This window comes from Geospiza fortis, unplaced genomic scaffold, assembly GCF_000277835.1.
Source record: "Geospiza fortis unplaced genomic scaffold, GeoFor_1.0 scaffold538, whole genome shotgun sequence".
Classification (NCBI taxonomy): domain Eukaryota; kingdom Metazoa; phylum Chordata; class Aves; order Passeriformes; family Thraupidae; genus Geospiza; species Geospiza fortis.
In genome coordinates, this window is record NW_005054368.1 from 2,943,408 (window position 1) to 2,956,111 (window position 12,704).

At 51.1% G+C, this 12,704-nt stretch overlaps 2 protein-coding genes across 2 annotated transcripts in view; both read right to left on the reverse strand.

Annotated features, from left to right (window-relative positions):
- RFLNB (refilin B) overlaps positions 1-259 on the reverse strand; it is a 6,641-nt gene extending 6,382 nt beyond the window's left edge. The window contains exon 1 of the mRNA XM_031059778.1: positions 185-259. Coding sequence (XP_030915638.1) covers positions 185-259 — 75 coding nt within the window. The remainder of the gene's footprint in view (positions 1-184) is intronic.
- Positions 260-2,772: 2,513 nt separating this feature from the next.
- The window catches only part of VPS53 (VPS53 subunit of GARP complex), a 61,385-nt gene continuing 51,453 nt past the window's right edge, over positions 2,773-12,704 (reverse strand). The window contains exons 18-21 of the mRNA XM_031059798.1: positions 10,522-10,591; positions 8,150-8,287; positions 5,558-5,662; positions 2,773-5,264 (exon numbers count right to left, since the gene is read on the reverse strand). Of these exons, the coding sequence (XP_030915658.1) occupies positions 5,094-5,264; positions 5,558-5,662; positions 8,150-8,287; positions 10,522-10,591 (484 nt within the window). The 3' untranslated portion in view covers positions 2,773-5,093. The remainder of the gene's footprint in view (positions 5,265-5,557; positions 5,663-8,149; positions 8,288-10,521; positions 10,592-12,704) is intronic.

Sequence of the window (12,704 nt, forward strand, 5' to 3'; positions counted from 1 at the left end):
GGAGGGGCCACACAGGGGCGGGGCGTGCCCGGCCCGCTCCCACCGGTGTCCCTGGGTCCCACCCGTGTCTCTGTGCCTTACCCGTGTCCCACCCGTGTCCCTGGGTTCCACCCGTGTCCCTGTATCCCACCAGTGTCCCAGTGTCCCACCAGTGTCCCCGTCTCAACTGCTGTCCCCATCTCACTGCTGTCCCCGTCCTCCCGGTGCTCGCCGTTTTCCCGCAGTCCCTGCCCTCCTGGTGGCCCCACTCCTGTCCCATCGCTCGGAATTTGCCACTGGAAGGTGGCGGTGGCAGAGTCACCGTCCCTGGGTAAAGACAGACCGGCCTCAGTGCTCTGGTGGGGTTGACAAGGTGGGGATGGGTCCCGGGTTGGACTCGATGATCTCGGAGCTCTTTTCCAACTTAAATGATTCTGGGATTCTGTGGAACCGTGCCCGATGGAAACTTCCCTCCACACATCCCGGTCCAACCCACAGTGCACCATCCCAGTGCGCTGCCAGCACGGATTTTGGGGAGCACTGAAAGAGCTGCCAGATCCTGCTGGGCTGCCCCCACCTCCAGCGGTGCTTTCCCCAACAGCAGGGACTTTGGCAGCAGGGATAAGCCCCCCAAGTTCTCCCTCCCCACTCCCAAGCATTCAGGCTCAGGCAGCCCCTAATTGCATTTTTCAGGCGAAGCTGCCGAAGCTGAAACAAGAGAACAGAAGGAAACGGTCTTTCTAGCACTACAGGAGAGCGAGGGAACCTTTTTTGGAAAATCCTAATGAAATAATTGCGCCATGTCATCAGATTTGGTGGGGGAATACTCTTGTGGAGGGAAAGCAACCCTGCAGCCAGCCAAAGTCAACACTCCCCTGCACAGAAAGCAGCAGTCTGGGCTGATGGGCCCAGCACAAGTGAACCCAAACCTCTGAAAAAAATTCCTTCCCTGCCCCAAAATTAAAAGCAGAGCAGAACTTTCAGCCGTAGGCGTCTGTGGTTTGCAGCTATGCGGTGCTGGGAACTCCGGAGACTTCCTCAAGGAATTTACATTCCTTTGAAGAAATACTATGAGGCTGTTTGTCTTTGCTGAAAAATGCAGATGGAAAGAAAAGGAACATTAAGGATTTTGACTGAAATCTTTGGGGTCTGAGCAAATGTGCTGGACAGGTGTTTTCTTCCTTCTAATTTAAGTGTATCCCCCCAGAAAAAAGAGATGCTGGTCTTTGCAAGCAATAGGAAAACTGATCAGTCCTCGCTCCAAAATCTCCCATAAAAGCCCTTTATGAAATCAGATGCCTTGGAAGGCACTGGAGCAGTTTCCAGATGAACACAATCATCATTTCAGAGCTGCTGTGCAGCTCCTGGGTGAAAACCCACGCTGCCAACAACCCACTAAGCGCAATTTAGGAGGGGAGAAGTTGTGGCACATCCCAGCAGTCACCTCTGAGGGCTGTGGGTGCTCCAAGAGCCACTCCCATGGGGATAGGGTCCAAGAGAGAGGGATATCAGCGCCTGGGATAAGCAGAACTCATGGAAATCTTTCTCCTCCTTATTTACCAGAAAAAAACCCCTCCCATTTTGGCGTGGCTCGACACAAAAGGTAATTTTTTGTGCCTTTCCAGGTTCTCATATCTGAGCTTTGCAGCCCACCTGTGGATCTCCTGCAGCACCAACATCCAGACCTGCCAATCTGCCTGCTAGGATGAAAAGGAAGCGTTTAAGCAGGATTTTAACTGCTCAATAACTCCAATACTGTTGAGTCACTGTGTACAGGGGCTCTGCTTTTTCAGGACGTGTACTCTGCCCCCTCGGAAAGTCTGACTGGTTTTAAGTCTCAAACTGTACCAACCCATGCCATCCCTGATGCCATTGGAAATCTTTTCCCCTGCCTGTTTGTCCACATTATTTACTCTTTAACTGCCCACACACAGGCAGGATGGGGCAGATAAAAGTCTCTTATCAAGATCCTCCTTCCATAAAGGACTTTCCACCAGGCCGGGCGTGCTCAGCATAATCAGCAATGAAACCACAGACAATGCCACATGACAGCCCCATAGCTGGGAGAGGCAAACCAAAAGGATCCTGTGATACCTGAAAATGATAAAACTTTGGAAATAATAACTTTGGAAAGTTATTTCCAGAGGATGGGAAGTGCCAGGCTGTGTCACAGAGGAGCTGTGCTCACCCAGCACTGGGATTGATGGCAGGGACGATCACTTACAGCACGTGGCTGAAGCTGCTGAGGTTTCATCAGCTTTTACAGCCCTGCTGCCACCGCCCTCGTGGAGCCAAGCAGAGGCTCGTGGAGGCTTGGCCATCATCACTTGGATGCTCAGAGTCCTGGCTGTAAATCTGGGGGAAGAAAGGAACACCCAGCGCCCGGCGCTGCTCCTGCCCAAGGGCGGAGGGGGCAGGAGCGCCAGGAGAAAAGCAAATGAGTCATTAATTCTCTGAGTGAAAGGAGCTGCTCCAGCGTCATGCAGAGCATGGAAAAAGGCACTACCCCTTAATTAATTCCAAAGGAAAAATTAGGATCTCCCAGAAATCGCTCCCGCGGTGGCAGACAGCAGAACTGATGCGATTATTTAGGGGCACAAGGTCAGGAGTGTTGAGCCACCCACACAGTGCAGGGAGCTGCTGTGGATGGGGATGGTGCCAGAGAAGGTGGAAAAGGCAGAGAGGAGCTGCAGGAGCAGATGGACAGCAGGGAGTGCTGGGTCCAGCACAGTTTGGGTGAGGTCCATCCATCCCAGCCACTGGGATTTGCAGCCATACAGAAACAGCCAGCAATGAGCATCAGTTACCATTTAATTCACGTTAGTGTCACACCCCACGTACAGCCAGAATTACACCCCGGCCTGAAACCATAAAAAGTGGCATTTTGTACAGAAAACACATAATCATCCTTTATTCCCCAAAGCTGTAAACTCCAAAGAGCTAATGCACAAATAGAGACCTGCCAAATCTAATAAACACCCAAGAGCCAGGGGCACAAAACTCTTACACCAGAAGTAGGAAACTGTGGATTTGTTCTCTGAAAATGGAACTCCACTCAGCCCTGTAGCATTCTTCAAAGGCTGAAACTAAAAATTCATTTCTCATTTTATTTCCTCTTATCTACAGAATGAAATGGGGGAAGCCTTTGGGTAAGACACACGATGATAACTTCAACATCGTCTTCAGCTATTCATAATTTAGTGAGAGACTTAGCCTTAGACAAAGCAAAGAAAAATTCATCTAAAATAAATTATTCATCCCCTCATGGAAATAATGAATCTCTGCAAACCCATGTTCCCTCCTCTCCAGCTCTGCAGTGTGGTACCTCGTGAGCCATCCTGCACATGCACCTTGAGATAATCTGTCCTTGGGGAATGGCTGCTCAGAATCCCAATGTGCTTTCAACCATTCCTCCTTCTGTCACCTAACAGGGAATCAGGAGACAACAGCAGATTTGTAAAACTGGAGTGATGAGAAACTGCTGTCCCTCCCCACAGGTGTTGTTATTGCTGCTCTTCACTCCCCATCCCAGTGAAGCTCTGGGTGGATGGAACTCATGTTCCTGGAGTCTGATCTGCCCTCCCTGATGTGCAGCAGTGATTTTTACAATCCCTATGAGTACAGCTCCTAAATAAATACAATCCTAAGGCCCAAACTTGTCCTGGTGGGGAGCACAACCCTCCCAGGAAGGCATCTGACAGTGTGGTTATTCCTCACCTGCCACACTGGTACAGGACTTCCCTCTCCTGCACGTGCAAGTGAAGCTTGAGTTAAATAACACAGGCACGACTGGTTGATCTGCCCTACACCCGGAGGGATGCACTCATGGTTGGGGATAAGCCTTCAAAGTCTCCCAGAAAGGATACAGAGGAGTTTGGGAAGAAATCCAGCAGTGCTAATAAAAAGGTGAGCCCTCAGTGCATGGAGACTCCTTGGAGGAGCATCCACTGATCCCAGCCCTGCTCCTCACTGGCTCTGTGCCTGGGAGCCAGGAGCTGGGCCATGGGAAGAGGGAGCTGGGTTTTCCAAAATATTTCACTGCTGGTTCTCCTCCCCTCTGCACTGCTGCAAGCTGAGGCTCAGAGGAGCAGGAGGAGCAGGGACTTGAATCCTGAGGCTGCTGAAAGCCTCCTGTGGCACCAAGTGGCCCTGGCCCCCTGACAGAGCCAACATTCCCAGCACCTCTCCCTGCAGGGCAGCAGAGGTGCCAAGGTGGCACATCCCTACTCAGGACACTCCAGCTGGAGTGAGAATGAGGGGCTGGAGCAGCCTCACACTTGCTCCATGAAGGGCTCTTTGTGGAGAGAGGGAGAGATGCTGGCCAGGAAGGATGGGAACTCCCACTGGGGACAGTAGGTGAGCCCAGCACACACCAGAGAAGTACCAAGCAGCTGTAGAGGGCTCCACACAGGTCCTGCTTTGAGCTCTAACAGCAACTGAGGCTGCCAGCTGGTTGGCAGGAGCTTCGCCAGGGTGCAGAAGGCATCAATTCAGCCCTTTCCTCCTGTTCTGAAAAGGATTTGCCTTGGTGCTTCATGGTGCTTTGTGCACGCCTGTCCTGGGAGCAGGGGAGAAATCTGCCTTGGGGTTCCCTCCTGGGCATCTCACTGACCCAGCGGAGCTGCAGGTGCCTGGATCCCAGCTATTAAAGGGTTGGGGTTTTGGTGGTGGTGATGGGGTTGGTTCCCCCCACCCCACAATAAATAATGAATCAGAGGAACAGCTCTGCAGCAGGGAGTGAGCAGGAACACAGAACTGAGGCAAAACCCTCAGTGCTGCAGCAGGAGCTCAGCCAGGGTAAAAGCTGCGACACCAAATCTATCACAGCCAGAGTGTCTCTGAATCCACCTGAATGCTTTCTGTAGCTGCTGCCTTCCAGGTGCCTCTATTTTCTCCATCACATGGACCTGGCAATGCCCTGGGTTTCACTCCTGCTAAGCTGAGGGCAAACACCTTGGTCAGATTCCTCCTCGGTCTGAAAGCGTCGCGGCGCGCGATGGCTGAGAGATCGCAGGGACTGGGAGGGACAGCACACGGGTGTAAATCACAACCTGAGCAGCTCTGCTCCCCCTCCCTGCCAGCAGCCCCGAGGCAGGGAGCTCCCCTGTGCTCCCTCAGAGTCTTTTCTTGATGAGTTTCTCCAGTTTGCGGATGCGGGAGGATTCCTGCTCGGGCGTGGGAGCGCTCAGCGAGAGCGAGCCGGAGCCGTCGCCGCCGGGGGGAGGAGCGGGGAGGCGCAGGCGGAAAAGGTCCAGCATGCTGCTCTGCTCACTCCTCTTCAGGCCCTGGGGGAGCAAAGGACAGCACTCACTGACCCGGCAGCAGCTGCAGCAGAGCCCATTTCAAACCTCCACCTCGGGGTCACCCACCACAAAGACCTCTGGATGACCTCGAGCAGAGCAGGCATCAAAATGTGACATGAAACTGTTTCTTCAGCAGCAACTCTACTTTCAAAGTAAAGATACACTTACAGTGCTTCTCTCACCCCCAAGCCCCCCAGAATTCACACTGAAATAAGGTCCCCAGCAATCCCAAAGCAGCACTAGAGGATGAGCAGAAGCCCTGCACAGGTTCTCACCTTCATGTCGAGGATCTTCTGGAATGTGTCAGTGCTGCAGTCAGCGAGGAGCTTGATGTAATTGTCCACAAACACAACTGGGGGCTCGTGTGGAGCCATCACCACCTGCCAAGACAAGGAAAAAGAGATCAGACAAATAATAGGAATTAAAGGCAGTGCTCAGTCAACTCTGGCACAGGAGTGACAGCAGGGCTGGCTCCTAAAATAAAATACTTAAGGCACAAGGAAGAGGCTGGATATGAGAGGGGTAAAGCTGAGTGAAGAGAAGCAGAGTAAGGACAGGGAGGAAGCTGGGTCTCTTTCAGGACAGCAGTGCTGCTCATGGGCTCTGCATCATGTTTCAAAGGGCAGCAGGACTTTGTCTGTGGCCTGTGGGCTGGCAGGCACTGGGGCATTGTTAAAGCTCAAGATTTTATCGTGTTGCAGGGGGAAGACAAGCTGGGGAGCTGCTCAGGGGACAGTGCTGGCAGTGGTGGTGACACTCACCAAGTCCCAGGAGATCAGGCAGCCTGGACACAGTCCAGACCCTCAGCTTGGCTGTGTGTCCCTCCTGCTCCCTCCTGCCTGGAGGCAGGACACACAGCATGTCACAGGGGAATGTGAAACACTCTGGTCACTCCCTCAGTGCCCAGGACAGCGAGGGCCAGAGCTCTCTGCCCTGCAGTTCTCCTGACATGGCCACACACAGCCACTCTGTCCTTGGGCTGCAGCTCCTCTTGGACACCCCTCTGGAGAGGAGGGATAAAGGGTGGGAACCCCCACCAACATCTGCCCAGGAGCGATTGTAAAAAAACAGGGGAAAAAAAATCAAAATAGCTCAAAGCTGGTAAGATGATCCCTCACTGTTGTGCTTTTCTTACATGTGCAGCAAGCTCCACAGAGAACACATCTTTTGATAATGCTGGGCAGCCAAACCATTTTCTGGGGAAGAGTGTGTGTGTGTTTGTCTGAGCGTGTGTAAATGGGCAGAAACAGCACCAGACCAGACCCTTCCCTGTCTCCAAAAACATTTCCATATGTTTGCACTGACCCAGCTCACCCCACACTGCATTCTGTCACCAAGACATTTCTTTCTTTCCCTGCACTTCAGACCACTGAAACATCATAGCCATGTATACACTTATAAATCCTTAATTTACAGCCCTTGTAAAAATCCTCAGCCAAGATGAAAAGCTGGAGCTTCAGAGAGCGTGGCCAGAGGAGAAGGGGAAGAGCTCAGCAGGATGTGCATGGCCCAGGGCCCTCCTCCCCACTCCCATCTGTGCCTCGTGGGGCTCAGCTCAATGGGCTTGTTTGTGCTGCCCATGGGCTCAGAGTTTGTCTTCCTGAATTACCTGCCCCAGAACAAGCCTGGGAACGCAGGCTGGAGCTCCCAGTGCTGTCAGCCTGTGCCTGTTTGATCTGCAGTTGTGCACACAGAGCCCTCACAGGGTCAGCACAGGCTGTGTGACACTGCTGCTGCACAGCCTGGGGACCTGCAGCACTCCATGTGCTGCTTTCCTCTCCAATGTGGTGCTAAGGGTACACAAATTAACCCCATTACTCTTCTGATTCACACACAAGCTCCAAGGAAAGACCTGCTCTGTACACAACAGGCACCAATCTTCCCTGCTCCCATTAGCACAAACCAGGAACATTTTTATTCAAGTAATTTCTAGGAAAATTTAGACTACAATTCACTAACATTTCAGTCACCTCAGTCCAAAAGCACAGAGCTGGAGAGCTGATATCTAAGTCCAGAGCACAAACTGAGCTGTGACATTCCCCTGGGCACAGGAGCAGAGCCACCCTGAGCAGCAGCTGAGAGGGACAGCTCAGGCTCCTCACCCCCCTGGCCCTGGCTGTGCTTTACAGGAGGCTCTGGCTGGCAGCTGCCTGTCCTGCCTGACCCCAGGTCCCACTAATTCCCTCCCAGGAATGCCTTCCCAGCATTGCTGGCCAGCAGGGGACAATCCCAGCAGCCAGGAGGGCACAACTGTACAGCTGCCACTGCTCCTCCTGGGATCAAACCTGACTTCTCCCTGCAGCACCAGCTGGGAAGGGCAGATTGCTTTGCTTGCTGCTTTTCATGAAGACAACACTCTGCTTTTGGGTCATTTTCCAGGCACCAGGTCTGGAAAATGAAAAAGGGCTCTGGTGAGTACAGTAACCCAGACATGTTTGCACTGGCTGTTACACTAGACAGTAAACAGGTGACTCAAGCACAGCTTGGCTCCCCTGAGTGAGGAGTCTGCACAAAGGCCTGGAGTAACCTGAACCCCGGGCTCTGCCCCACAGCAGACCCTCAGGGATGCAAACTCTGATTTCCACAAGCTCCTGAGGGAATCTGGTGCCCCAACTCTCCAAACTTGAGCCTTCGGTTGCCTTGAAAAGCGAGGGTGAAAACTCCTTGGTGGTATCAGAAGAGAGTGGGGGCAAACCCAAGGCGAGTGAGCCAGGTCTGCAGAGCAGCTGGCAGAGCCCCCAGGCAGGCTCACAAACCTCATGTGCAATTGCAGATTGCTGCATTCAGAGGAAGGGCCCCCTGGAATTCACTGCTGTGATTCCCAGGCCAGCAGTCTGGCTGGCAGGGTACCAACAGGCTTGAGTTACCTTCAGGATCATTTCAGCCCGAGTCATGCCTTTCACCACTATCTTTGTGTAGCTGGCAGGAGCCTTCCTCACCACTTGGGACCCAATGGAGGGCAGATCCAGGAGAACCATCTTCAGAGAGTGAGTGTCCAGCAGCAGCTGCAAGAGTTAACCACACTCTGTTACTCAGGCTCCTTCTACCAAAATCCATCAGCTGCTGTAACCCAACATCCTTCAAAGTTTAACATCCTTCAAAGTTTAACACTTCCCACACTGGAAGAAGTCCTGGTAACTGGACTGCAGGAACAGGAGGGACTGAGCCATGTAGTGACACTTCCAGGAGACAGCATCACCCCCATGGCTGCAGATCAGCATCGTGGTTGATTTTAACAGAGCACTGCTCTGCTGACTGGAAATGACTTATGGCAGCCCAACATCTGGCACATCAGGCACACATTTCCAGTCCTTCCCCCCCAAAAAGTATGAAGTGAAACAATCTTGGTTACCTGGAGCTGCACCATGGTTTAGATACTGAGGTCAAATGAACTAACACCAGCCACACACACAGTCAGGTTTTCTGCATTTACCCAACCCCTTGTTTGGGGTTTCTTTCCTTAAAATCTGTCACACAATTCAGCTACACTGAGAACTGCCCACAGCCTGGATGTTGTTTGTAACTACCCCAGCAAATAAATAAGCAGCAGCCATGAAATTGAGCCCAGACAGACAGCACTGTCTTGTGACAAAATGCTGTGGGTCAGGGCTCCTTAGAGCAAAATTACCCTGAATACCACACTCCTCTGATTGCACAAAGTATGTCTGAAGAGACAAAACCCGTGAAGCACAGAAATCTGAAATCAAACCAGAGGAAAGAGCAGCCCAGTTTATTTAGACAGCAGTGAGTGTGAAGGCCTGCTGGGCTGTCAGCACACCCAGAGCATTTCCTCAAAATGGGACACAAAACATTCTGGGCACTGCAGAACCCCCAGCAGTGACCACAACGATGTGAACATTGAATTCCCACATGTGCTGAGGCCAAAGGAACACAAAGGAGTGGCTGTGGAGGAGGAGGAGAGGCTGGCTGGAGTCTGCACCCCGTTATCTGCAGTGTCCTTGCTGCTGCTGCCTTTCCATGGCTTGCATGAGAAGCACTGATGCCATCATCTCCTCCTGGAGCCAGGAAACCACAGCACAGAGGAGCAGCTCTGTGCAGCCCAGGCTGGTGGAGCCCCCAGCTCAGGCTGTCATAGCTGGGTTCCTGTGTGCCTACCAGGGATCCCAGAGAGGGAGAGATTCCAGGGCTGGGGAATTCACATCTTGCCCACATCAGCTCTCTCATGGCTATCAGGAGTTCTGCACACTCTGCAGCCTCTCCCACAGGCACAGCTCCTGCAGATTCTGTCCCCTCAGCCCATTTTCCATTCCAGGCCCCTGGCATTGCTAACTCACTACCAAAGCTTGCTGGGATGCAGAGTTGTTAAGTCAGAGAGGAAAACACAGAAAGCAAAACCCCACAAGTCTTGTTCCCTGCACTGAACACTGAATACCTCCATAAATATCACCCCAGCATTCATATTCCAGCTGTAATTATCAGCAAACAGCAGGAAAAGCTGTGTGTGGAACCAGAAAGGCCAGGAAAATGTATTTCCCAGCAACACTGGCACCAGGGAGGAGAAGGTGGCATGGAAAGATGCTGGTGGGTGACCAGGAGAGCCAAAAGATTTTTAGGGAATTTGGGTTCCACTTGCTACAGAAAGACAGATCAGCTCCTGAGCCCTCTGCACCCTTAACCCCAGGGATGTTTGTCCCACTTCCAATGGCATGGATTCACTGGGAATCAGCCTAATAAAAACCTTCCCAGCCTGCTTTAAAGAAGCAAATTGGGCCTGTTATTCCCATACAGGAATATTGAAAGCTTTTAACATTAGACACAAGCCCACTGCTGGTTAATCACTTGAGAAGCTTATTTGAAAAAGACTCCCTTTAATCACTCTCAGGTTATTGCTCATCACACAGGCACTGAGCTTCACTCATTTGCTTTCCATTAAGGATGAGGAAGGTTTTGATGTAAAGCTCCTGTTTCCTTTTGCAGACACTGCTCAGAACCATCTTTGATGCCTAAAACCCAAGCAGCTTTGAAGGAACCCATTTGAAGTTCACAGCAGTCCCATTAAGGATGATTCTGCTTTTTTTTGCCTTTTTTTTTTTTTTTCAATTTAAAAGCCCACAGGAGTAATAAGCTCTATGTGCAGGGGACAGATGAAATCCTGCCTCTTCCAAATCCCATCCTCACAGAGCAGCAGGGTCCAGCCCATGGCAGGGTGGGAGATGCCTCAATTTCTTGAACCCAAAAGCCATCAAATATGACAGCCAATGCACCTATTGCTTCTTACCTGTTCTGCACCCACCATGCTGATAGGTTTGCACTTGAAGAGATGGTTAATGAACTTGGGAATGAAGGAGCTGCAGGAGAGGCACAAAATGATACAATTACATAAGAATATTTGCAGTCAGACAGTCTTCTGTGGTGACAAAGCATGCAGAACCAAACCAGGATGGCTTCCACAAAGACACTCCCAGTGCCAGCTTCCCAAACTGATTCCAGACATGTTAAATATACTAAATAAATAAAAAAATCCCAACCCTTAGGCACAGTTCTTTTGCTTTAATCCCTCCTGATCTCAAAGTTTATTGAGAAGCTGCACACACTCACTCTAGAGGTAAATACATTGCTATAAACTAAATATGAAGTATTGCAGTGAAAGGTCAGCAAACAAACAATTTTATTTATCAGGATTAGTCTCACTGCTCATGAGTGGATGTATCTTGACTGTATCCAGAACCTACATTTTCCTGCACACAAGTAATTCCATAACATGCATATTACACACTGAACTTGAGGTCCAGCCAAGGCTGGAGGTCTGCTGGGCCCTGGACACTCACACAGAGGCACCTTTCCAGAAAGCTCCTGGCCAACACAATCAAGACAAGAAAAAGTTCTGTGAAAAGGAAAACACCATTACCATGTTTTACTGTCATGGGCTTCAGACTCAGAAAAATGACTGCCCAGCCAGAGAGAGAGCTTGGTGAGGATGGAAGCCCAATATTGACCACTTCAGAGCATCAGCTTTGGCTTCAGCTGAGTTTTGCCTCTTGATTTGAGACTTTGAAGGAGTTTCATTGCAAAAGCATTGGTTGGGCAGCTGCAGGACAAGCTCCTGCCCCTGCTCCACCAAGGAGCAGCACCAGGAAAGCTCAGGAGCCACAAACTCTGTCAGGACCACAGCACTTGACCAAGTCTTCCTCTCACTGCCTTGTTTTTAATGTACTCTGCTTCTTTCACATGCCCTCCTTTGGCTGAGTGCCTGCAGGGCTCACATTTCCAGGACTTGCCCATGACCTGGTGGCAGCTCCTGGGTTTTAATGGCTCTGTCCTGAGTCAGTCAGGTGCTGTGCTCTGCACTGAGGCTGTCCATGATGATGATCTAAATTCAGCATGCTTTCCTCCTTGCATCTGTTAAGCTTTTTGTTCCCTCCCCACAAAGCAAGGAGCACGACAGCATCTTGTTTGTCCTGCCACCTGTTTTCCAAAGCAGGACATCCATTTCTCATCCTTTCTCATGGAAAAGTGACCAAAGTGCAGCTCAGGCACGGAGCAAGCCAAGCTGCTGAGCAAACCCAAAGGAATGGCTCAAGGAGAGCCCTCACAAGCAAAGTCTCCTTCCCTCAGACACAGTCCCTACCTCTCTCAGTGAATCATTTCATCCTGGAGAGGTGTCAAGGAGAACAATTGCAAGCTACTGTTGAGAAGCAGCTACTGGGCTGCCCCGAGCAGCTTTGAATTTGGCCACCAGAGAAACAACCTTGGAACAAAACAGAAAGAGGAGGAGGAGGAAAAGAAGCCCTGACTCCTCCTGCACAAAAGCATTACAGTGGAGATTTAGCCTATCTGTTTTAGAAGTCCATTTTTCAGGTCTATAACTAATTCCCAGAGGGCAATTAGAGAGTGATGAGCACAGCTGGAGCTGAGGTGATCCTAGAAAATGATAAATTGGCAGCAGCTCTGGATGCAGCAGCTCACTGCTGGCAGAACAGCACAAGAAATGAATTGTGCCTTTGATAGTGCAAGTAGATCCAACTGTCCCTCCCTCTGCAAGGTCAGGCAGGGAGCTAAAGCTCATGCTGTGTATGAGAAACAGGGTGAGCCTTTCCTGCAGCAGGGTGGCACACTGGCAGCCCAAGGACCCCCTCCCCTGTTGGTTTTAATTTTCTTTTCTACATAACCACACAGTCTCCCATAGACAGCATTCTGTCTTGCATGAAACAATTCCCAGGCCCCTCTGGATGGCCACCCACCATCAGTGCAGAGGGGTAAAGTGACCTTCCATCCCCACATGCCTCTTATTTCACGCTGCCTTATTGGAAACAGCTTCCCAACTCCAGCAGGACAGACAAGACAAACTGTAAGAGCCAAGGGCTGCTCTGGAATTTTTTTTCCCCTTGGTTTTTATTTTTTTCCTGGACTAGCAGAGACCATCAAGAGCAGTTGCACTTAACAGAAAGTGCCTCTTGCCTA